This window comes from Hemitrygon akajei, chromosome 9 (assembly GCF_048418815.1).
Source record: "Hemitrygon akajei chromosome 9, sHemAka1.3, whole genome shotgun sequence".
NCBI lineage: Eukaryota > Metazoa > Chordata > Chondrichthyes > Myliobatiformes > Dasyatidae > Hemitrygon > Hemitrygon akajei.
The window spans coordinates 96,936,699-96,963,032 of record NC_133132.1 but is presented as its reverse complement, the minus strand read 5'-3'; the positions used below and the strand labels follow the sequence as shown (position 1 = coordinate 96,963,032).

General features: G+C 42.0%; 3 protein-coding genes across 7 annotated transcripts in view; 1 reads left to right on the top strand and 2 right to left on the bottom strand.

The window, feature by feature from the left end:
- The window catches only part of lats1 (large tumor suppressor kinase 1), a 41,742-nt gene extending 32,700 nt beyond the window's left edge, over positions 1 to 9,042 (bottom strand). Inside the window, exons 1-2 of the mRNA XM_073056571.1 lie at positions 8,964 to 9,042; positions 5,594 to 6,093 (exon numbers count right to left, since the gene is read on the bottom strand). Of these exons, the coding sequence (XP_072912672.1) occupies positions 5,594 to 5,950 (357 nt within the window). The 5' untranslated portion in view covers positions 5,951 to 6,093; positions 8,964 to 9,042. The remainder of the gene's footprint in view (positions 1 to 5,593; positions 6,094 to 8,963) is intronic.
- A 3,195-nt stretch (positions 9,043 to 12,237) lies between these two features.
- Positions 12,238 to 25,727, bottom strand: nup43 (nucleoporin 43). 2 transcript variants are annotated; one of them, XM_073056570.1, is made up of 8 exons: positions 25,580 to 25,727; positions 24,373 to 24,495; positions 23,233 to 23,310; positions 21,815 to 21,977; positions 19,008 to 19,143; positions 16,379 to 16,530; positions 14,673 to 14,792; positions 12,238 to 12,581 (listed from the first exon to the last, which is right to left on the bottom strand). In XM_073056570.1, the coding sequence occupies exons 1-8, from the start codon at positions 25,688 to 25,690 to the stop codon at positions 12,358 to 12,360; spliced, it is 1,107 nt and encodes a 368-aa protein (XP_072912671.1). In that variant the 5' UTR covers positions 25,691 to 25,727; the 3' UTR covers positions 12,238 to 12,357. The 2 variants fall into 2 exon arrangements, with proteins under 2 accessions (XP_072912671.1, XP_072912670.1); XM_073056569.1 differs by having other exon boundaries at positions 24,373 to 24,498; positions 25,580 to 25,723.
- shprh (SNF2 histone linker PHD RING helicase) overlaps positions 25,727 to 26,334 on the top strand; it is an 83,960-nt gene continuing 83,352 nt past the window's right edge. For all 4 annotated transcript variants that reach the window (XM_073056566.1, XM_073056567.1, XM_073056565.1 and 1 more), the window contains exon 1: positions 25,727 to 25,843. The gene's annotated coding sequence lies outside the window, so the exon portion shown is untranslated. The remainder of the gene's footprint in view (positions 25,844 to 26,334) is intronic.

The following is a 26,334-nucleotide window of genomic DNA, read 5'->3' as shown; positions in this document are numbered from 1 at the left end:
GTCATATGACGTAGGCATTCATGGTACAGAAGTGGTTTGCCAATGCCTTCTTCTGGGTAGTGTATTTATACAACAATAGCCATTATTAATCCTCCTCAGAGATTGTCTGCCTGGCATCAGAAGTCGCATAACCAGGACGTGTGATATTTACCAGCTGCTCATACGACCTACTCCCATGGTTTCATGTGACCCTGATCATGGGGGGAGGAGAGGAGGTAAGCAGGTGCACCTTACACCTTCTTTGGGGTAGAGACATATCTCCACCCTGCCTCCCAATGTAAAATTCATGCCCAAAATAGATATCCAAATCTCGTATTAATAGGATTCAGCTTTGTGTACAAGATACCACAATCTAACAACATAAGTAGGTACATTTTACATAAAGTGAGCTTGGTCACTACTGCTGAGAAGTTAAATGTTTTATCCCATTAAATAGATGAAATAAGTTACCTCCTCCCACTCCTTGTAACATCACAGAATTGAAGATTCCAAAATAAACTCTGCTTTATGGCAATTTCATTTACAAGGCAGCAGAGGCTAAATAATCTTGCAAAGCACTTTCTTGTAACCCACAATTATTTATATCTTGACTTACAGTACTTAACATTCACCTAAGCCTTACAGCTACATTATTTTTTTCAGTAAAGGATCAAGACAAGGGTGGACATCAGTCAGTTCTCTCAAACCGGCTTAATTACAGGAAATGAGCATTGCTGGGAATGTCAACATTCAGTACTCATCCCATTGGAAAATGGTAGTGGGAAATAGATATCTTGATTCTACACAGTCCTTGAGTTAAGGTATCAAGGACCTTGATGCATGGACAGTAACAGCAATGTATTTTCTGCCTAGCCACTAATGTTATTGTCTCAAGTCAAAGAGGGACATAAGAAACTACAGATACTGGAGATGTCAACCATCCCTCTGCCTTCACAGACACAACCTGACCATCCCTCTGCCTTCACAGACACAACCTGACCATCCCGCTGCCTTCAGACACAACCTGACCATCCCTCTGCCTTCAGACACAACCTGACCATCCCTCTGCCTTCACAGACACAACCTGACCATCCCGCTGCCTTCAGACACAACCTGACCATCCCTCTGCCTTCAGACACAACCTGACCATCCCTCTGCCTTCACAGACACAACCTGACCATCCCTCTGCCTTCACAGACACAACCTGACCATCCCTCTGCCTTCACAGATACAACCTGACCATCCCTCTGCCTTCACAGATACAACTTGACCATCCCTCTGCCTTCACAGACACAACCTGACCATCCCTCTGCCTTCACAGATACAACCTGACCATCCCTCTGCCTTCACAGACACAACCTGTCCATCCCTCTGCCTTCACAGACACAACCTGACCATCCCTCTGCCTTCACAGATACAACTTGACCATCCCTCTGCCTTCACAGACACAACCTGACCATCCCTCTGCCTTCATAGACACAACCTGACCATCCCTCTGCCTTCAGACACAACCTGACCATCCCTCTGCCTTCAGACACAACCTGACCATCCCTCTGCCTTCAGACACAACCTGACCATCCCTCTGCCTTCATAGACACAACCTGACCATCCCTCTGCCTTCAGACACAACCTGACCATCCCTCTGCCTTCACAGACACAACCTGACCATCCCTCTGCCTTCATAGACACAACCTGACCATCCCTCTGCCTTCAGACACAACCTGACCATCCCTCTGCCTTCAGACACAACCTGACCATCCCTCTGCCTTCACAGACACAACCTGACCATCCCTCTGCTTTCACAGACACAACCTGACCATCCCTCTGCCTTCACAGATACAAGCTGACCATCCCTCTGCCTTCACAGATACAACTTGACCATCCCTCTGCCTTCACAGACACAACCTGACCATCCCTCTGCTTTCACAGACACAACCTGACCATCCCTCTGCCTTCACAGACACAACCTGTCCATCCCTCTGCCTTCACAGATACAACCTGTCCATCCCTCTGCCTTCACAGATACAAGCTGACCATCCCTCTGCCTTCACAGATACAACTTGACCATCCCTCTGCCTTCACAGACACAACCTGACCATCCCTCTGCCTTCACAGACACAACCTGACCATCCCTCTGCCTTCACAGACACAACCTGACCATCCCTCTGCCTTCATAGACACAACCTGACCATCCCTCTGCCTTCAGACACAACCTGACCATCCCTCTGCCTTCAGACACAACCTGACCATCCCTCTGCCTTCACAGACACAACCTGACCATCCCGCTGCCTTCAGACACAACCTGACCATCCCTCTGCCTTCACAGACACAACCTGACCATCCCTCTGCCTTCAGACACAACCTGACCATCCCTCTGCCTTCAGACACAACCTGACCATCCCTCTGCCTTCACAGACACAACCTGACCATCCCTCTGCCTTCACAGATACAAGCTGACCATCCCTCTGCCTTCACAGATACAAGCTGACCATCCCTCTGCCTTCACAGATACAACTTGACCATCCCTCTGCCTTCACAGACACAACCTGACCATCCCTCTGCCTTCACAGATACAACTTGACCATCCCTCTGCCTTCACAGATACAAGCTGACCAATGAGTTGCTTCAGCTGTTTGCTTCTGCTTCACTTTGCATGTCAGCCAGAACTGAATGCTCACAGTCACATCATTTTCCATTTAGCCAGACCCCATCCCCAATGTTTGAAAACATATTTAAGCACTCAATACATAAATGGGCCCATCAATGACATTGCTTTATGCGAGAAGTTGCAATAACAAAATCATAATTGAACCTAAATCCTTACCAAGATTAAACTAGATAAAATAACCTACTCAATTTTATGCATACCAATTGAACAAGCTGCCAAATACAACAAAGACTAAACGATTATTGTAGATCCTGGTTAAACATGCATTCAGGATGTTCCATTGGAACAAACAGATTGTACACTGATGTACTCCGGCCATCATTGAACAATGCTTTCATAGTGCCACAGGAAAATAACCATACACCACTTATGGTCAAGCACAACACAACATCATATGATAGAATTCACCCTGTAACTTCAGAGGGTAAAGCTCAAGTCAAATGTATCAGTATTATAGTGGAGTAAAGAAAACTACAGAGGCATTAGAGAGGAGCTGGCCAAAGTTGATTGGCGGGGACACTAGTAGGGATGACAGTAAAACAGCAATGGCTGGAGTTCTTGGGAGCAATTCAGAAGGTGTAGGATAGATACATCCCAAAGAAGAAATATCCTAAAGAGAGGACGACTGACAAGGGAAGTCAAAGCCAACATAAAAGGAAAAGAGAGGGCACAAAATAGAGCAAACATTAGTGGGGAGTTAGAGGATTGGGAAACTTTTAAAAACCAAAGACAACTAAATGAAATCAATGAAGAGTGAAAGATGAAATATGAAGGTAAGTGAGCCAATAATATCAAATAGGATACCAAAAGCTTTTTCAGATATATAAAAAGAGAGGTGAGGGCACATGGTAAAATAGGTCAAAGTCAGCATGGTTTCCCAAAGGGAAAATATTGCCTTATAAATCATTTGGAATTCTTTGAGGAAATAGCAAGCAGAATAGACAAAAGAATCAGTGGATTTTCAGGAGGTGGTTGACAATGTGCCCTACGTAAGGCTGCTTAGTAAGATAAAAGCCTATGGTATTACAAGAAAGATAGTACCAAGGATAGAGGATTGACAAGAGGCAGAGAATGGGAATAAAGGGGGCCGTTTCTGATTGTCTGCCGGTAATTAGACCTTTGCAGGGGTCAGTACAGGGACTGTTACTTTTTACATCGCATGTCAATGATTGGATGATGGAATTGATGGCTTTGTGGTCCATTTTGCAGATGATATGAAGATAGGTGGAGGGGCAGCACTTTGAATTGTAACAAATTTTTGTTACGTTTACGGAGTGTTTCCAAACACGCACTCATTGATACTTCCTGGTGTAAGTAACTATTTCACCAATAGGAGACAACAGCCTTTCACAGATTTCCGGATGCAGAACAAATTAATTTAAGTATTATTGCACATCCTCATAAAAGCAAAAGAATTGCAAAGTCTACATGTATTTTACTTTCCCAAGATTCAGATTTCACTAAACTACTCCTTAAATCACCAATGGAAACAAGACACATCACCGCAAGTCAACAGCATGGAAAGAAGCCATATGGCCATTTGAGTCAGTACCGTCTGATTGTCCAGTGGTGGCACTCCTTCAAAATGGCTTAATGTCATTTCCAGTACTCACATGTAAAGGAGAATGAAATAATTCTCCTTTGCTCTCTCCCCACAGCACTGCCACTTTTCACTCAGATAATTATCCTCCCTCTTTAATACTACAATTCCATATCCCTGAACATCGAGGGAGTAAAATAGTTCTGTCCACCTGTCACATGGTTCTTATGCCAGTCACTTATGTCCTGGTTTTTGATCTTCTTTCAGCAAAAGCAACATCTGTCTACACCCTTCATGATTTTAAACATCTCCACTTGTCTCTTTGAAACCTACTCAGCTCCAAGAACAGCCACAGCTTCTCCAGTCTATACACAGGTCTTCATACCTGTCTCCTCTGCATATTCTCCAAATTCTTTCTAAAGTGTAGACCCAGAACTGGACTCAATGGTCATGAAGGTTAACTCAGGAAAAAAGCATTTTCACTATGACAAGAAGGGCAAAAGTTATTTCAGATCACAGCACTGTTTTCTCTGTTTGATGTTCCTTCAAATTCCTCTAGACCAGGGGTTCCCAACCTTATTTATGCCATGGACCCCTACCATTAACGGAGGGGCTTGTGGCCTCTAGGTTGGAAGCCCCAGTTGTAGACCATTAACATAAGCCCAATTGATAGGAAAGGGATTCTAAAACAAACTTTCTTTAAATTTGATGCCAATATGAACAAACGTGCCTGGCGCTAAATTGTTTCCAGTTATTTGCAGGAATATCATTGCAGGTTAATATTGTTCACCCAATGCTTCAGATTACCAACATCTTGTACTCTGCATTTGCCAATCATTAATATTGTCGCATTTTAATTCAATTTTTGAATTTCTCTGCAGCTTAACTTACTGCAAAACACTACTTAATGAAAGGCAAAGGGACATCAGGAACTTAGTGATGAGTAAGAGCCTGCATCTTTGACAGAAGAAAGTAAATAAAGTCAAGAAGAAAACGGAAGACTGGATTTAGTGATAAAGTTAGTAAGGAGAAAAGAAAACAAAATGTCTACACTACATTAGCAAAATGTAGACATTTTAAATGTCTACACTAAATATAGAAATGGGACTGAACTGTTTAAAACTATCCAGAGAAATTAATTGCAAATCCAGCCAATCCTTTACAACAGCGCTGCTATGTCAAGATGATAACTTAAAAGCAACTGGTGAAAACACAGAAAATTAACAAGATTCGCAACTGATGGCATACAACTTAATCGCAATTTAATGGAGGCTTTGCATATTAATAATGCATACATTATTACCATGCTGTTATTTTCCCTCAATTTGGCCTATTAAATTTATCATCTATAATTACAATACAGTTTGCAAAGGTTGAACAATATACTCCATTTAAGTGCCTCTCACCTCATCAAAACCCGCAGATACTAGGTCCTGTAACATCTGCTTGTTTACGTCAGCAGATCCACGACCTGATGAGCTGTACTCATTTGAAAATGGCAGCAAAGAATTTCGAATCTCCTGTAAGGCTTTTTGGTGAGTCACAAATTTGAGAGCATTCCGTCCCTGTTGTCTTGAATCTTCTGTGCTCAATTTCATCATACTTTGATCAGTGCTTCCAGCATCTCCCGATGGTTTAGGCAAATGTTTGAGACTTTCCCGGATTTCCTGCAACATCTGCCGGCTACTCCCAGAAAAGTTGCTGGCAGGGAATGTTTTTGGTCTCATTTGTCTATGTCCATCAAGCTTATCCACCCTCTTCATGAAAGCGTCAAATAAAACTAACCAGCCTTAGCTCATTTACATAAGCTGAAATTTCAGATCAGAGGGCTGTTAGATTTCCGAGGACATTAGTTCCAGGTAGTGTTCTGCTCATCTGTGTTTTGACAAAGTTCAGTAATCTGGAACTAAAGAAAACACTTGCATTAACTAATGAGAACAAACCTCAATACAAGATTCACCACATCATACACATTTGAGTTATAGTCAAGAATGGGAAATTTGGAAGTTCAAAGCTTATAGAAACATAGAAAACCTACAGCACAATACAGGCCCTTCAGCCCACAAAGCTGTGCCGAAGGTGTCCTTGCCTTAGAAATTACCTAGGGTTACCCATAATCCTTTATTTTTCTGAGCTACATGTACCTGTCCAGGAGTCTTTTAAAAGACCCTATCGTATCCGCCTCCACCACAGTCGCCGGCAGCCCATTCCACGCACTCACCACTCTCTGCATGATCCTGCAGTCCCATCTACCTGTGGCAACTTTATGTCCCTTTACTTATGAAGAACCACTCAACAATTAATTCAAAGACTCTACTTCCACTGAACCTTTGAGGCAAAAATTTCAAAAGACTCAACACTATTACAATTCCTAGAAACCAGAGAATTCATTCTTCTTGTAAAGATTGTCCTCTATGGAAGCATGCCAATGGTCACACTACCTTAAATACTGAGGACTGAGTGCAATTATTTCCACACATTTGTATTGTCCAACAGGGATAATTATACCACAAACCAAACCAACAAGACTGATGTCTAAGGCCATAAGAAGTCTGGTTATCTCCAAGATGAATTCAATACTGACCTCACTGCACTGCATTACAACAACACTCACATTACTTCATTACAACAGCACTCACATTACTTCACTGCAAGGTTCATTACCAAACTAACTAGTGAAACAATGCTAAATATTCATTCACTGTTTTCAGCAGTTCAACATAGTAATGCAGTGGAAGATTAGATTAAAGGAATTGAAATGCCTTTCTGCAAACAGCAATTGATGTTAAATTAATTGTTGATTGAAATTTGGAGATTAACATTTGCTAACTGATGGTGCCAAAGGCAATAAATGGAGTTAGGTCAAAGATCAGACATGAATGTTAGAACAAGCTTGAGGTTTTAAATAACCTATTTCTGTCTCTATTATAAGTATCTTCTATACTGATTTAATAGTTTCTTGGACCTAATATATTAATGAAATTTTAAAATTTTCATTTAGTTATCTGTGATGATCCTGAAATTATCACAGTTATAAAATCTAGCTAACTAATGACCCTCAAGGAAACTTTTTTTTGATTTGAGACAGTAATGTGTTTGATTCATACAAGCCTTTTAAGACAGTCCAGTAAGTTACTTGGTTCAAGGGCAATTATAAACAGGCAATAAATGCTGGCTCTGCTAGGGCATAAAAATTTAAATTGCAGATTTCACATTAACAAAGCAGTTGTAGCATACAGTCAACTCCTCCACCAACAGAAAGTAAAAGTTTATGAACTTGCTTAGAAGAAAGGTAAATCTTAAATGAGGAAACAAAGTTATTTCATCAGGTCCCCCAAAATGTAACAGTTCACACAAGCAACACCTTGAATACAATGGAAAGATACTTGCAAACATACTGACATGAGTTTTCCCCATTGCTCTCCACATTAACCAGGAGGCAAATTTCACATCCTTCTCATAGTCAGTCATTTATATCTTTCTCATTGAGGATCTTCATGATCTTGTCTAGTATTAGAACATAGACCAGTATAGTACAGGCCCTTGGGCTCACAATGTTGTGCTGACATTTTAAATCTCCAAGATCAATAACCTTCCCTCCTGCGTCGCTCCCCCCCCCGACCATTTTTCTATCACCCATGTGCTGAAGTTTCTTAAATGCCTCTAATGTATCTGCTTCTACCACACCCCACAGAGCTTACCCTGCACTGACCACTGTGTAAAGCATTTACCAGTATCTCTGACATCCCTCCAACATTTTTCACTTTATATATTTTTTTTAAAGTATACAAGACATTTGAGATTTCCATTTAAAACATGTAATGAAGTGTGGATTGAAGCCCAATTACTAATCCTAATTGGTCATGAAAAGAATGAAACCAAAGTATTTGAGTACTACACAATATTAAACAGGTAGAATGCAAAATAGAAAATATCTACACAACTACTCACGAGATCTTTATTGGCAAGATTTGGAAAACAAAATTCGTAAGGTTTCAGGTAACATAACGACATTAGACGGTCAGATTAAATTTGTTTATTACCAAAGAATTTCAGTTACATGTTCAAAAGGGCAGCTAAGATTGTTCACACTTCTGAAAAACTGGAGGGATATGTAATGGGAGATTGCGTAACTACAAGTTTTCATACCGTTAGAGAAAAGGTTTCAGTGATACCAGTTTACATAAAGAGAGAACACAATTTAAAACAAGTGGCAAAATGATCAGTGGTAAAGATAGAATTACACAACTGTGATCTGGAATACAGTGGTTGCGGAAGTAGATCTCAAGAGTAACCTACAAAAGGGAGCTAGATGAATATCCGAAAAGGAAGCACTAGGTGCGTTACGCAAAAAAAGAGTGGAATTAATCATAAAGTTTTCAGAGTCAACACAAAGACAACGGGCCGAGTGGCCGATCTGCACATTCATGACTCAAGTGCGCAGCAGCACCCGCTCGACAGTTCAAACGGGCGAGCGCAGCCCTTTGCATGGTTCACTGACGAGCAGTGCCAGTCTGATGCCCTAGCCAGTGACCCAACAGATTACAGCAGGTCCGCAGACTCTACTTCCCGGGCCCAGTCCCCTCCTGACCCGGATTCCTCACCCAGCCCCCACGGCCATTTTGGCCTCTGTTCTTCTTGCCAACTCATCGCACCGCACACCTCCCTCACTGGGTCAGTGCGGCAGTGCACTACCCCAGACCAGATAAAGAGTGGCGGGCGGCAGCTACCCACGCCCTCCTCTGCCTCCACCACCAATGCTCCCCGTCCACTTACTCTCATTCCAAGAGTCCCTACAATGGCCGCTTCGTGCCTCTCTGTGCGGACGCTCTTCTCGCGAGACCGCGGAGCAGGACGTGGATTCGCCGGGCTCCTCACGCGATGTCTATTGTTCCTGCTCTGACGCCCCCATCAGGCCTGGAGGAACTACTACCCGGGCAGATTCAAGCACATCTCTCCTCCTTATATGCGTCTTTAAACTATGCGGATTCCCAGTTATGCGAGGCCGCCTATTTCTGCCAACTTCTCCTTTTATGCGTCCAAAACTCACAGTTATGCAAAACGAAGGGTCTCGGCCCGAAACGTCGACAGCGCTTCTCCCTATTGATGCTGCCTGGCCTGCTGTGTTCTGCCAGCATTTTGTGTGTTTTGTTATTATGCAAAACTGTTAGGGCAAGAAGCATCGCTTTCCCGCCAATACAAGTCACCTGCACACGCCTCACAGTCTCACTCCCGCCACAGTCTCGCATTGGTTTTGGCAACGTGAGTTTGTGCGATCTCGCGCTCTTAGACTTTTGTTGTTTTTACCTATACAGTGCACTGATTTTGTGCTTGAAATATTTAACTATGCCTCCTAAGCGTCTGATGTCAAGCTTTAACACCTGAAAAAAATTTGGAAATTATAAACAGCGCGGCGTCAGGTGAAGGTAACACAGCTCTGGGACACTGCTTTTTACGGCAAATTATCTCTCAGAAGCTTGTGTGGCCCTGGGCCGTAAAATTGGTGGGGAAGGTATTCTCAGATCTCGAGAATGCTGACGTGGTAGAACTCCTGGATTCTCACGATGAAGAAATAAGTTGTGCCTTCTGCGTTTAGCTCAGACTGAAGGTGATAACGATGAAGAGTGTCGAGTTGCAGGTGAAGGATTTTACGGTGAAGCAACTGGCAGAATTTTTAAAGGCCGCGGCACACTTGGCACAAATGGCGATGGACATGGACCCAAGTTTAGAACGAAGACAGCATTTCAGTCGTCCCCTTCCCCTCACCACTTTCTTCAAACCGGTGTCCTCTACCTGCGGCCGGCAGTTCTGAGAGTTCTGTGAGTCTTTCTTCACCCCTTGCTATCCTTGATGATCCTGACGACACACAACCATCCACCTCATCTCTGTAAAACCGCCCGACACCACTCATCTCCTGGAGCGAACACACCTGCCACTGTTGGTGAGTATTGTACACCCTAGTATGTTAACTTACTTTGATTTATTGCGTTAAATATTACCTTAAGTTACTGAAATATAATACGAATGTTGCCCTGTGGTACTGCTTTTGTGTCGTATTGGTATGAAAATGTGAATAAGTTACAGGTAAAACGTATTTAGGAAGCCCTCCAGAATGCATCCCTATTTTCTCCCTTTAAATAATTGTTCACACTATGCTTTCCATACTATGCGTCGACTGCGAGGAACCTATCCCCCGCAGATAACGACGAGAGGGTACAGAAATTGTGCATATGGTGGGAATATTGAGCAGCTCACACAAATCTGGGATACAGGAGATTCTGAAACTCTTGGACAACACACACATAATGCTGGAGGAACTCAGTGGATCTGGCAGCATCTATGGAGGAGAATGAATAGATAACGTTTCGAGTCAAGATCCTTCGAGGGACACATTTCATTTCTCTGCTTAGTTGCTGCCTGAGCGCTGATATTCCTTCAGCATTTTGTGTGTCACCCGCTTCAGTTATTGCCACTCAAGTTGGTATACATTTAGAAATACGTATCTGGTTAAATGTGTGTGTGTACATCTACACTCTGTAAGGTACTAAATGCTTCAAAGTTCAGAGAGAATTTAATATCAAAATGCAAACAGTATATGTCACTATATTCTATCTTGAGATTTATTTTCTTGAAGGCATTAATACAGAGCATTAATGAGAGTGCCACCCCATCAGAGGTGTCCTCCAGCAGATAACATCTTAAATCACGTCCACATTCATTCACTCAAGTTTGTACCTATGGAACTTAACAGCAGCAGCGAATTTACCCTCAATCTGACATTGCCAATTAACAACTTTTTATTATTTAAGTTTCTGCACATCGAAGATTTTTGTATTTAACTGAATTTGAGACTCTTCAGGACACATTCCATCTACAAAAATGTCCATTAATAAAGCACCTTTATTAATTCACAAGCAAACTTGGAAAACACACCGTTACAGGTTAATTTAGCCATTTCTCACTCTTAAGCAAAACTGCAACCATTGGGTCACACAGTAGCACCGCCAGTGTGCAACTCGTAACCTATTGTAATAATACAATATTACGGCTCTCGGTGTCTTATGTTGTTCCAGGCCAAACACACCCATTTTAAAGTTTACATCCTTTTCTCTTTTGCCCTTCTCTTACTTCCTCCAAACTACAAACCCACAGATCTCCTCCCTTGCATCTCTGACTTAATGCATTATTGGTCCCTCTTCCTGCCATTGACCCCACACACCAAACTCTGGAATTCCCTACACATGAATACCCACGAAATGTACTAGTTTTGATCACTTATACCACAGGCTTCTTTCAGTGTAGAAAATTACTCTCATTTGGAGGTCCACTGGAATTTTACACCCTATTAAATATGCTCTAATAGCATATTAGAACAAGTAGTTCATATATAGTTACTGCAAATTGTGTCTGATTGATTTCTTGAACTGGGCATAAATCTGTGGCTATGATTTGAAGGTCATCACCTCAGTTGTATGACCAAATAAGAAAAAGCAGAACCAATGAATAGAAAAAAACCAGCAAAGATTAGCTTTATTTGTCACATGCACATGGAAACATATACAGCGAAATGTGTTGTTTAGTGTCAGGGACCATCAGTGTGAGGGTGTGCTGGGGGCAGCTCACAAATATTGCCATGCGTCTGGTGCATATGTAGCATGCCCACAACTGACTAACCCACAAGTTTTGGTAATGTAGGAGGAAGCCCACGCTGTCACGGGAAGAACGTACAAAGTCCTTACATACATTTGCAGGAAGTGAACCCCGGAAGCTGGTGCTGCAATAGCATCACACTAACTGCTACACTATCATGACCCTACTTTCCATATACAGATCCTTGTGTACCCATATCTCTATTTCAATATAGATCAGCATTCAACATGCAAGGCGTCAGCAATACAAATTAGAAACCAATAAATTGCAGCTGCAGATTAAAAGTATAGGACTACTTGATACATACTGAAGCTGATACGAGTTTGTGACTGAAAGATGTAGCCTTTCTTCCAACTCAATGTGGTTTTATACATAAGGTTTTAAATGAGACATGAGCATGGCAGTTTTGAAGGGTACTTTATTTAAAGTAATCCACGTGTGCTTGTCATTTTCTGCATACTGGCAAGTTTTTGATTTTAAGAGCAATGGTTCACGTTCAGAAATTTGAATCTGTTTCCAATCAGACTTCCAGATCCCTGGTAATGTAAATAGCTTCTGCATCTGTCCCACAGACTAAATGCTCTCCCACAACATCCAAACTATTGACTGACAGGATGTAATCTGACAGCAGATTTTTGGCATCTACTTTTCCTTTCGTAATATCACTGGTGACCCATGCACTGGTCACTGACTGGTTCCTGTCAGCCTGGGAAGCCGGATTAGCTAATGCGAAGTTTCTTTTACCTAAGAAAACATAAGAAAAAAGGTTAAGTGTCATAATTTTATAATGGAATTATACTAAAAGCACAGCCCCCAGATTCAGATTTATCATGTTTATGTATGTATTAATAACGAACACACCAAGAGGATGTGCTGAAGGCAGCCCACAGTTGTTGCCACACATTCCAGTGCCAATACAGCATATTCACAATGATTAACACAATAAAACAAAGCATCAACATTAAAACAAGCCCCTTTCTCACCCTCCCACCCTCTCACACACACAGGCGACCAACCCCAGAATATGCCATACACACAAAATGCTGGAGGAAATCAGGTCAGACAGCATCTAAGGAAATAAATGAAGAGGACGGAACTTAGGAGGCCAATGGCGCCTAATGGTGACTCCTTTGCTTGGATCTTCAGAAACAGCTCTGTTCTATCTTTAATATCTCTATTTTTCCCTTTCAAGGTTCTTCTGAAGACCCTGACCTGGAGTTACACGCTGTCTTCAGATCTTTGTGGAAATGGGACCTGCTCTTGGGGTCTCATGACTGGCTGCTATTCAATATACCTAGGATGTGGCCTAGAAGACTAGCACACCTTCAGAGTTCCAGGATTTCATGGCCCTGGGGGTGGGCGGACTGGAGGTCGGTGCCGCTGCAGAAAACTGGTGTGTAGTGGGAGATGGAAGATCGAAAGCAGCAAGCTGGCTGCTGGCGGTGTGCCCAGAGACCCGAGTTATTTGGGCACGGAGCTCGGAAGAAGCGACGCAACAGACTTTTAACACCGTAAGTCAGCAAGTTGTTTTGTTATGTCTCCCCTCTCACTGTGAAATGGGGACGTCTTTTTCTCTTATTAGGGAGAGAGCAAGCCTGTGGTATGTTGAATTACCAGGTGAACGAGTAGTCTTTGGGGTACTGCAAGTCTATGTCCTTATTGATGCTTTGGGGGGGGGGGGGGTGCCGTTGCTTTTTTTGCTGGTGGGGGAGGGGGGTTGTTGCTTTGCTGCTGCTTGTGCATGGGAGGGGCTTTGGTGTTCTAATTAACTGTCATACTGTCATTCATTCTTTGGGGCACTCCTCTTTTTGTGGGTGTTTGTGAAGGAAAAGAATTTCAGGATGTATATTGTATGGATTTCTCTGACATTAAACGTACCTATTGAAATTATTAAACAGTCACTGTTTCGGGCTGAGACCCTTTTTCAGGATGCCTCCAGTCCCTGGCCATAAACTCTCAAACTAACAGACATCAGGCATGTGAATGAATGTGCATGCCCCAGTGCAAGTTTAGCTGAACTAACATCTAACTTTCAGAGTCACCAGTCTTGCACAATGCTTCAATTACCAAGCAAAATTTACAGATAGTTTGAAAACTGAAAATGCAGTTTTCTGCTTGGCCACTGAATTTTGCTTCCATTACAATTAACAGTTTGATCTGCTTTAACTTGGTACACTGTCAACACTGCCAAAGAAATAAAGCACAGTTTTTGTTCTTTTGAGGCAGCTCACCATTGTAACGATCAACTCAAGGATCAACATATTCACCGTATGTATTTACGTAAATTACAAGTTTGCTGTGGTGTGTTGGCAACAACATTCAATAATTAAAAAGTATAATTATATAAAAATAAGTCAATGTATGGAGATGGACTAAAATGTTGATAAATAAATACCAACATGCATTTACAATGTAACAGCATTATAAAAAGCGGTTTAAAATGCTTACTGCAGTGACTGAGATAATAGCTGAGGGTCGTGGGTGAGGAATGGAACGGTTGATCAGATTAACTGCCTGAGGGAAGAAACTTTTAAGATGGCATGAAGTTTGCACTTTCCAGAAGGGAGAATTTGGAAAAGGGAGTTTGCAAGGTGCATAATGTCCCCAATGGTTTTTCTTGCCCACTTCTTTGTCCTGGACACACAAAGATCCAGTTATACCCAAACATCAAATTTACCTTTTCAGATGTTTTATCTATAAAAATGACCCAGTTTTTCAAAAAGAAAATTTAATTTCTGTTTATAGCATTTTTGACCCAGGGTGACAAAATTCATTCAATTAAAAAAATCATTGCTAAAATCAACAATCAACATTAACAAGTAATGCAGTTCATACCTTGAAGAAAGGAAGGCTTTTCAGAATTAACAATAGATGCATTCCAGTGCCACAGAGATCCATCCTCGGAGCATGTAAAGACATGGTCAGGGTTGGAAGGGTGGAAATGAACTTCCCACACTGTTAATAAAAAAAGCAAACCATTGAGAACCTGACACTTTGCTATTCAATCTCAGGCAATATTGTAACAGATGCAGCCCACTAGTGATAAGCTTCCTAATGCACAATACACAAACAATTATACTAGTTCATTTAAGGCACGTTTGTCTTTAAACTGAAAGAGGCAAGAAGGAGGCTAGTGTGCCATATTAGTGTAATGTAATCCACATGACTTGCAAGACATTGCTGAAACTCAGGTGTGGGAAGGACAACAAATGAGAAATGAGATGTGCCTACCAAATGCTAGCTTTTAATGAGAAGGTGAAACAGATGTGAAGATCTGCAATGCATTCAACATGGTCAAAATGACAAACGGGAAGGCAATAATAAGATGATAGGGCAGGATCTTAATTTGGAAGACAGGCACCTTATCAGTATAAGTATATTAATTCCTTAGGAAAAAGGGGTGCATTTCTATGTTGTGCTTTGCAACACCAAAACTTCCCAATTGCTTCATAGGAAATTATTTGTTAAATTATATGTAGGCCTCCGTTAGTCTCGATAGACCATGGATTTGCACCTTGGAAAATTTCCAGGGTGCAAGCCTGGGCAAAGTTTTTTTTAATGGAAGACTGGCAGTTGCCCAAGCTGCAAGTCTCCCCTCTCCACACCACCAATGTTGTCCAAGGAAAGGGCATTAGTAAATTATATACACCTTCTGAACTTCAGTGATGCTGAACTAGCAAACAGACTTTTGCATGTTACTGTAATGCATTTTTATTTCACTGTTTTTAACTATTACACAAATAAACTTCCCAGTGAATTTAAGGGGAGTGAAAAATGTTCTATTGCTTTGGATCTTGGTTCCAGTCTCAAACCTACCTGTACTTCTGACCCCAACTCCAGCATAAACACTGCTCACACTCTAGAGGCCCAGCTTGCCAAACTATGAGTTTTGAAAAATGGGAGTAACACACAGAAATGTTGGACTCCTCAGCTCGAAATGTCGGCTCTTTATTCTTCTCCATAGATGACGCCTGACTTGCTGAGTTCCACCAGCATTTTGTGTGTGTTACTCTGTATTTCCAGCATTTGCAGAATCTCTTGTGTTTTTGAACAATGGGATGTAGGGTTAGAGTTTTACAATATGTTTGACATCCATGCAGTTCTACAGATTCTTAAAGACTTGTTTGTAAATGTAAGGTAACAGCATACAGTAGAGAAGTGTTGGATAATACTTACTCATACGTCACAAATCTCTCCTTTCACACATTAGTTCTTCTCACCTTCTCAGGATAGCCTTTCCTTTTCCCCCATAACTATTTTTCATACCATATCCAAGTTACTTGCTTTATCTATCAACTGTGGTAATGAATTCCACATCTTACAGTCTGGCTAAAGAGGTTCCTCCTGAAAATGATTCAGTGTCATGTAAATGGACTCTGAATTTTCAGTCCAAGTTTCAATTCAGGATTGCATATCTTCCTTACCAAAAAGTGAAACTTAAGGAGGTGACCTTCAAATTCACAAATTTAACTGCTAATTCAGTTAGTGACGGACATTCTCAGCCATCAGAGGGTCCATATAATCAAAAGAATCAAACTTACTTTCTGCAGAATGAGCATCCAACACAGAGATGGGCATATTTCCTTGTCTGACGTCCCAGATACATAGTGTTCCATCTTGGCCACCTGTTGCCACTATGTGCTGCTGGTTCGGATGCCTGTCTACACAGTGCAGAGGCACTCGCTCATCTGTGCTAAAAGCCGTCAGAAAAAAAAGAGTAAGCAAGCATTTCTATTAATTCTAGGACAAGCAAATTATTATATATATATATATCTCCATCCAATGGGGAAAAAAAGTAGGAGAAACTACATCCAAAAAGTAGTAGAATGCCGAACTTGCAATTATAAGCAGCAGAAAAGGCAAATGACATCAGTGTATTTCTGGGAAAACTGGACAAGCATGCAAAGAAAGAAAAAATATAATTGGGTGAGATGAAGAAGGCTTGTGTGGATTATAAAAGGGATATACATGAGAGTGGAGATGCTGGAAATCTGAAGCAACACAAAATATTGGAGGTACTCAGCAGGTCAGACATCATCTATGGAGGGAAATAGATTAAGATTAGCTTTATTTGTCACGGTGTCAACCGGAATATCAAAACATTGGGAAATGCATTGTTTGCATCAGTGACAAACACAGTCTGAGTATAAGCTGGGGGGTAGCCTGCAAGTGTTAGGACACTCCTGGTGCCAGCAAGCATGCCGACAACTTACTACCCCTACCACGCAGGTCTTTGGAATGTGGGAGGAAACAGGAGCACCCAGAGGAAACCCACACAAAGATAGATAGAAAGTTAAAACCTCCTTACAGATAGTGGTGTGAACTGAACCCCAATTGATAATCACCAGCAATGAAAGGTGATTGCTCTCAAATTTCATCGAGATTCTTCTGCAGAATGGATACAACATTTAAAAGAATGGGGAGAGATGCTGGAGCAATAACTGGCAGATGTTAGGTACATCCAGGTGAGAGGGAAGATAGGCAGGTGGGGGCAGGAGTGAATGAGAACAATGTATGAAGCTGGGAAGTGATAGGTTGAAGTGACAAAGGGTTGAAGAAGATGGAATCTGATAGGACAGTAGACATGGAATAAAGGGAAGGCGGTGAGCAGTGGACTGGAGGGACAAATGTGTGGACAATGGGCAGATCAGGAAGGTAGAGGGGGAAAGAAGAGGTATTAGAGTCTGTGGGATAAAGTGAAACAAAAGGAGGAACAGGCGACAGTGGTTAGTAAAGGTTAGGAAAAAAGATCAATGTTCATGAGACTACCAGGGTGGAATACAAGGTATTATTCCTCTAATCTGATTCTGGCCTCAACTTGGCAGCAGTGGAGGCTTTGGACAGACACGTTGGTTTGGGAATGAGCAGCAGAATTAAAATGGCTGGCCACTCTGAAAACCTGGTTGTTACAGCAGGAGGTACACAAAGTGGAAAAAATCGTAAGGTTACAGTAAACAGTCAGGGGTGCAGAACTAGTAAATTGCACTAATCGAGAGGGGATCAGATGCAATGAGCTAACTGGCCTCATTTGTGCTCTAATCATTTTATGATTCTATTTGGTAGAACATTCAAATATCCCAACAGTAGATACGTCAGTTACTGGTGGTTTCACTACTCTGTTCAAAAACCATAAAGGGCTTCTTTTCCTGCTCAAAGTGAAGACTTAGAGCCTACGTCCAATTCCTCGGGTACAATAATGGAGGTAATGCCCAAAGATTCATACCTGATTCGAATCATTGCCTTTTTTTTAAAAAAAGGAATCAGAGGGAAGTCAAGAGAGCAACAGCAATTTTGAGCGGACTCGTGTTCCTCCAAAAAAATTACTGTTACATTTATTGGTCAGAACCCCACTTCACAAACATATTCCTACAATGTACAATTGTATACCACTCAAATATTTTTGAAAGAAGGTTGTGAATTTCCTTTAATGTTTGTATTAGAAATATTATAGACTAAAAGATGTCAAGGTGTCACCAAAGCAATTTCTTGCCTATGCAACAATTATCTACACCCCTATCTTGTTGCAATGTCTTCTATTACCTCTTGCAACAGGTATAGACTTAAATACATAAACACAAGAAATTCTACAGATGCTGGAAATCCAAAGCAACACACACAAAATGCTGGAGGAACTCAGCAGGTCAGGCAGCATCCATGGAAATCTCAATATTTCAGGCTGAGAACCTTCTTCAGGATTGGAAAGGGAGAGGAAGCCTGAATAAAGAGGTGGGAGGAGGGAAAGGAGGCTAGCTAGAGGTGATAGATAAAGCCAGGTAGTTTGGAAAGGTAAAGGGCTGGAGATAAAGGGAGTGGACCATAGGAAAAAGAGAAGGAGGAGGGGCACCAGCATGAGGTGATGTGCAGGAGAGTAGAGGAAAGAGGCCAGAGTGGGGAATAGAACAGGAGGGGAGGGGGAGAGAAACATTCTTTTATAAACCAGAAGGAGAAACCGATATTCATGCCATCAGGTTAGCATCTACCCATATGGAATATAAGGTATTGCTCCTCAACCCTGAGGGTGGCCTCATTGAGGCACAAAAGGAGGTCACAGACCGGAACTTTGGAATGTCAATGGGGATTGGAATTAAAGTGATCGGCCACTGGGAAGTTCTGCTTTTGGCGGATGGAGTGTAGGAGCTCGACAACGCAGTCCATTGCTGTTGAACTCACAAACAATATATTTGTAAAGGTTTGTTTCCTGGCTGCCTGAAATCCCAGATTTTCAGCTGTCCAATGGAATTGACTGTCAAGATCTCCGTTGTCCGCAGAAAGGTAACTGCATTGAGTGAACTACTGTCAGCATTGTCTGAAAATTAAAAGAAGTAATAAGTTGAGATATGGAGGTCTACTTTCTAAACAAACACTAAAGAAAAACATATAAATTCATACAGCTTTTGTTCCAGCAAAAATGCCTTATGAGATAGAGCATTATTGTGAAAGCCAGCTCTCGTTTTGCAAGTGTCCAGAGAAGATTCATGAGAATAAAAGGATTTATGTATGAGGAGCATTTGATGGCTCTGGGCCTATAATTGCTGGAATTTAGAAAAATGGTGGGTGGGAGGGAAGAAATCTCATTGAAAGACCTAGACAGAGTGGATGTGGGAACAATGTTTACTATGGCGGGGGAGAAAAGGTCATCCCTTTAGACACAGAGATGAGGAGGAACTTCCTTAGACAGAAGGTGATGCAGCTGTGGAATTTATTGCCACATGCAGCTGGTATATTTAAAGTGGAGGTTTATGGGTTCTTGATTAGTAAGGGCATCAAAGTTTACTGGGAGAAAGCAAGAGAATGGGGTTGACAGGGATAAAAAAAAGTCAGCCATGATACAAACCCAACTGGCCAAAGGCCTAATTCTGCTCCAGTGTCTTATGGTGTTACGTTTTAATCTGTTTAGCACGTGCCAGCCATGGCTTAATCAACAGCAGTTGGTGCATTTGTGTTCTACTCCAAGGATTTGACCACCAATCCTCTCAACAGAGTCCTCAGAGACTACTTTGACAGTGCAGCACTGTCTTCCTGGATGTTATACCAAGGTTCTCCCAGTAAGACAAAAAAAAATCCATGCTACATTTAAACAGTTACCTGTACAATGTGCTTTATAGGATTGTTTATATATTTATTATGTTTAATATGCTGGGTGTTTTTTTATGCTGCATCACACCTGGAAAAACAATCACTTTGTTCATTTTTACACTTGTGTACTGAAGTATGACAATAAACAATCAGGTACTCTGCTCAAGATTCAGGATTATTTATGGTCATCCTTCAGTACAGGAGTATAAATATCCAGATCCAATGCAGCATAAAAAATACACAAATATCAAAGCAATCCTATAAAACACAATGTATAGTCAACTGTGTGGCCATATACAAGAATAACTTATATAAAAGATATATTAGCTTACAGTACGGAGTGCAAGTGTAAAATGGCAGAGCATAGGTGGACGAAGGACACGGAGGGACTGTGGAGAGCAGTTGCTGATGTAGATGTAGTGGTGGTGGGGGATGGTGGTTGGGTTAATGGGCGGAGTATTCTGTCAATATCTTCATTTATACATGATAGTATATCTTAAAAATCATGTTAAATGGAAAGCGACTGCTGAAAGTTTGTATGGCCACATTGGAAATAGTTGCTTTAAATTCTCAATCTGGTTTTACAACCTTTGACTTTTCAAATATGGCAGCTATTCAACTGACAGTTAAACACTGACCATAAACAATCCCAACTGAAACAAAGACAAGAGATTGTGCAGATGCTGGAAATCTTCAACAACACACAAAATGCTGGAGAAACTCATAGAAACATAGAAAACCTACAGCACAATACAGGCCCTTTGGCCCACAAAGTTGTGCTTACTAGAATTACTAGGCTTACCACTCTATTTTACTAAGCTCCATGTACCTATCTAAAAGTCTCTTAAAACACCCAATCGTATCCGCCTCCACCACCGTTGCTGGTAGCCCATTCCACAGACTCACTACTCTTTGAGTAAAGAACTTACCCTTGACATCTCCTCTGTACCTACTCCCCAGCACCTTAAACCTGTGTCCTCTTGTGGCAACTATTTCAGCCCTGGGAAAAAGCCTCTGACTATCCACATGATCAATGCCTCTCATCATCTTGTACACCTCTATCAGGTCACCTCTTATCCTCCGTCGCTCCAAGGAGAAAAGGCCGAGTTCACTCAACTTATTCTCATAAGGCATGCTCCCCAATCCAGGCAACATCCTTGTAAATCTCCTCTGCACCCTTTCTATAGTTTCCACATCCTTCCTGTAGTGAGGCGACCAGAACTGAGAACAGTACTCCAAGTGGGTCTGACCAGGGTCCAATATAGCTGTAACAGGTAGGCAGCATCTATTGAGGGGAATAACAGTAAACATTTCGGGCTGAGAACCTTCATCATAACTGGAAAAGAAGGGGACGGAACAGTAAGCTGTGGTCAGGTGTGAGTACTGGAAAAAATCGGAAGGTATGCATTTGGTAAGAAAAGTTGTTTTGTATATATAGAAGTTAACAGGCTGCCAAAAAACTGGTATTCAAATCAGCATAAATTGCCTAATATGAGGGGCCATAATTTTAAGGTGATTGGAATAAAGTACGAGGGGGAATGTCAGTAGTCTTTACACTGAGAACAGGGGGTAACAGGAATGCACTGCCAGGGGTGGTGGTAGAGGTAGATACATTAGACATTTTAGAAGATCTGAGAGAGTCACGTGAATGAAAGAAAAATGGAGGGCAACGTGGGAGGGATGGGTTAAATTGATCCTAGAATATGTTGAAGGCATCACAGCATCATGGTACTATGCTGTACTGTTCTATGTCCTGTCTTCTGTGTCTCCCATTCCCAACCCATCTCATACTGCTGCCTTCCCACTGAGGAGCCAGGCACACCAAACACACCTGTTGGTATCTGATTTGTCCTGCTATGCAGGATTCTTTATTAAACTCAGCCACAGTTTCCTTCACCCACCTATAGTCCGCACTGGTTCCTTTATGTCAACTTGGAAATGGTTGATTCGGCCATCTTCCCCGACAGTAATAATCTCAGGACCACTACAAACCAGGCTGGTGCAGGGGGTGCTGGTATTGGAATGATAGTGGACTCCGTCCCAATGCTGGGCGACCGAAAGAGTCTGCAGGAAAAAATAAACAAACAGAAAATGTGTTCTGAAAACATGCATGATATTGGCTTCAGTGAATATATAAAATAATACAGAAATGATGAAGATAGTATACTCAGTTTAAAAAAATATTATCACTGATTTGTAACAGGAAGATCTGATTATTTAGCAACACAGAAAAATTGCTGAAGAAACTCAGCAGATCAGGCAGCATCTATATACAGGGAAATAAACAGTCAATGTTTCAGCCAAGACCCCTCATCAGGACCGGAAAGGAAGGGGGCAGATGCCAGAAAAGGTGCTGATGGGGCAGGAGTACAAGCTAACAGGTGATAAGTGAAACAAAGTATTGGGGGGGGTGGGAAGAGAAGGGAACTGCAAGAGGTTGGGAGGTGGTAGGTGAAGGGCTGAGAAGAAATCTAATAGCAGAGAACCATTGACCATGGGATAGAGGGAAGGAGAGGAACCAGCTCTTTCTTTCTTAAGCAATTAAATGTTTTCTTAAAACTAAATTTCAAATGATACAGGATCTTTATAAGACAAGGTACAGAGCACGTTAAGAGTAATCTCATAAGCTTTTCTTTTGGTGGGTGCCTCGATCTTGGAGAATCTACTATGGGCCAGCATACAGATGCAACGATGAAGGCGGCACACAAGCACCTCTACGTTTTGAGAGGTTTACAAGATTCTGCATGTCATCAAAAACCTCAAATACTTCTACAGTTCTGCTGTGGAAAACATTCTGACTGGTTGCATTGTGGCCTGGTATGGAAACTCTAATGCACAGGAATGCAAGAGTGATGAACTCGACCAGTTCCATCATGGGTACAGTTGCAAGGACATCTACAAGAGGCATTGTCTCAGGAAGGTGTCATCCATCATTAAGGAGACTTAACAACTGGGCATCTCATTGCTGTCATCATGCAGGAGGTACAGGAGCCTGAAGACACACAAGTCGAAGTTCAGCAACAGCCTTTTCCCCACTGCCATTAAATTATTGAATCAATCTAACAAAAGCCCAAACTCTACGCCAGAATATACTTCCCTCAACTTGTACTCATGTAATTTACATTTATCTTTTAAATCATGCAAGTTATGAATAATTTACATTAAGTTTATGCAAATCATGCTTGCCATGTTAAGGTACTGTACTGCTGCAGATAGCTAACTTTCCACTGGCTTGTATTCCCATAACAATGAATTTGCTTTAATTTCAGAGACTATTTGTATTTCATGACACAAAAATGCCACGATTTAGTATTATTACCTGGTTGTTTGGATGATGTCGGAACACAGTCACACTTCCTGTAGATGAAGCAGTGACGATCCTCTCCTGATCTAGAAACTACAAAAAAAAGACAAACCATTGCCTTTATACATTGACAGTGGTTGGACTGTATGATAGATGAGAGCTGGCACAAAATTACAGCAACAGTGGGGATCAGGTGTATAGATATAAATATAACCCATGTGCAAAGAATTTAAAATTGAACTGATAATGAATGGAGGCACATGCTTTGTATCTCATTTCTCCACCTCATTCTTCTAAACTCCAGTGAATACAGGTCCAAAGCCATCATTTGCTTATGTTAACCCTTTCATTACTGGGATCATTCTCATGAACCTTTTCTGGACCCTCTCCAATGCGGGAGATCTTTTACTAGATAAGTGGCCTAAAACTGCTCTCAGTACTCAAAGTGTGCTGTGACCAGTGCCTCAGCATTACATCCTTGCTTTTGCAGTCCTCTCAAAATGAACGTTAACAATGCATTTGCTTTCCTTACCACCCACTCAACCTGCAAGTTAACCTTCAGGGAATCCTGCACAAGAACAAGAATCCTGCACAAGAACTCTCAAGTAACTTTGCATCTCTGATTTTTGAATTTTCTCCCCATTTAGAAAATAGTCCACACCCTTATTCCTACTACCAAAGTGCATGGCCATACACTATATTCCATCTGCCAATTTTTTACCCATTCTCCCAATCTGGTTAAGTCTTTCTACAGACACCCTGCTTCCTCAACACTACCTGTTCCTCCACCTAGCTTTGTATCGAATGCAGACTTGGCCACAAAGCCATCAATTCCTTCATCCAAATCACTGAAATACAACATGAAAAGAAGCAATCCCAACACCAACACAGTGGCATACTACTAGTCACTGACAGCCACCCAGAAAGGCCCCCTATATTCCAACTCATTGCCTCCTCCCAGTCGGCCTATCTGATTGTATCTTTCCTGTAATACTATGGGCTCGTATCTTGTTAAGCAGCCTCATGATTGGCACCTTGACAAAGGTCTTCTGAAAATCCAAATAAACAAAATCCACTGATTATTCTTCATCTATCCTGCCTATTATTTCCTCAAAGAAATAAGATGCACGATCTCTTTCAAACCTGACCAATTACCTGCAAATCCATGACATCACCATTGTGCTTTATTTCACACAGCAGTTCCGGGTCCTCCACAAGCAACTGGTCTGATTCAGTGGTATCAATGTCATGTGTCTCCCAAAGGCACACTTTGTTCTGCTGCTTGGGGAGGAAAAACACATCATTAGCTTGGGGCTGCAGGACTGTCTGTTCGGGTGGGAGAAAGGAATGGGGATTGTTTTGTTGCAGGTGTTGCTTGTGATTTTTTTTCTGAACATTATGGGCATGTTATGTTGGCATTGGAATGTGCAGCAACACCCGCGAGCTGCGCCCAGCACCTTATTAAGTTGTGTTGGTTGTAAACCAACTCCCAGCTCCCATACTTTTTATTTGATTAGTTTTTTGAAGTTACAAAACATAACAATGGTGATAAAGAAGTTTTAAAACAAACCCAAGACAGCTATCTACCTGTTGAAGCACAGCATGTTTTTCTGTAGTGGGTTCATAAACAGAGAGTACTGGGTGATAATAAAAATAAATTTTCAAAAATAGCAGAAATGACTGGCTACATCAAAAAGGATAGATGTGTTTGATTGCACAACATGTAACAGGCTGCTGTATTTGTGCTGTAGCTAGTGAGATGGATCGCACAGTGGCTGAAGGAATTCTTTCCAAGATTCGAGTAGAGCCTATGGGGAATGCCAGTCCCCAAGTAGGCAAGAAGGATGGGTATGTCAGAATCTGTGGTAATTTCAAGATGACCATCAACCTAGTACCGAAAGTAGATCAATACTCTCTACCAGTATAGAGAATATATTTGTAAACCTTTCTAGATGGAAGCACTTCAGCAAAGTAGACTTATCTAAGGTCTACCAACAGTTGGAGAAGGAAGAAGAGACGAAAGTGTTTCTCACTATAAACACCCACAAAGGGCTTTATTGGTATAAAGGCTTATTTTTAGAGTAGCATCTGCATTCTGGCAGAAAGCACTAGACCAGGTGCTGCAAGGTTGCCGAGGCACAGTATCTCTACCAGGATCCCTCCCTTCCCATTGACAGCATCACTCACCTCTCCTCCGCCGTCAGAAAGCACACCCCACTCTCCTCTCCTCCCCTCCGCCCCCGGGAAAGCATCCCCCCGCCTATCTCCCCTCCGTCCCTCATTCACACTTCCCACCTCATCGCCTCCTGGTTCCCTTCCACCACACAAACACTCTCACTTTCCCGCCTCGACGCACACATACCTCCGCATCCCAGGAGCCTGTGGCGAGACATTCCGGCGGCCCTAAACTGGAGCCGGGCTCCGGCCGCCAACGCGTTCGGCTAATCTTTCGGGACACAAACCGGCCATGCATAGCCGCGAAGAATGCTGGGATAGCCAACTTCCGGGAGGAAGCAACCAACTTCCGGGAAGATTATCCCTGGCTGGTCCTGAGGTCTAGCTGCTATAGGCCGGAGTCACCATGGTTACAGGGCAGAACATCGATTTACAATCATCGCAACGCTTCGTAAGTAACATTTTTAACAAGTCGTAGAAGAAGATGACAGGGAGGGGGGATGCGGCCAGGGAGAGAAGCGCTGCTTTGAGTCTGGTTCAACAACTGGTATGAGGCTTTTCCTATGGCACAGGGATTGTTTCATTGTGCACGGGGCTACCTTTCGTATCTGATGTTAAACTGACCCGCATTTTCGTTCCCCACTGGATGGAAAAGTTGCCATAGCATGCCCGCCAAAAGTTTAACTCAACGCTGATGTATTTTATGCATTTCAACTATACCTCCTTAAATTCCTTAGGAATTGAAAGTGTTTTGTGACAATCTGTCACCGAAATTATACAGATGTGTTCTCTTGTGCTTTCTATAAAAATGTTTGGTATATTCTTTTCAATACTAATGATAAACGGTTGGTGTTCAAAATTGAAAGTAAATGTATTATCAAAGTACATATATGTCATATACAACCGCTACTCAATAAATCTATAGAATAATAAACAAAACAG

Coding starts and splice junctions, on each gene's coding strand:
- nup43 (XM_073056569.1), bottom strand. CDS start 25,690: ATGCATGGCCGGTTTGTGTCCCGAAAGATTAGCCGAACGCGTTGGCGG. Junction 24,499..25,579: donor CAGGCTCCTGGGATGCGGAG/GTATGTGTGCGT, acceptor TTCCTCCCCAAG/CAGCAGAACAAAGTGTGCCT. Junction 16,531..19,007: donor CCTTTACAAATATATTGTTT/GTGAGTTCAACA, acceptor GACGGCTTTTAG/CACAGATGAGCGAGTGCCTC.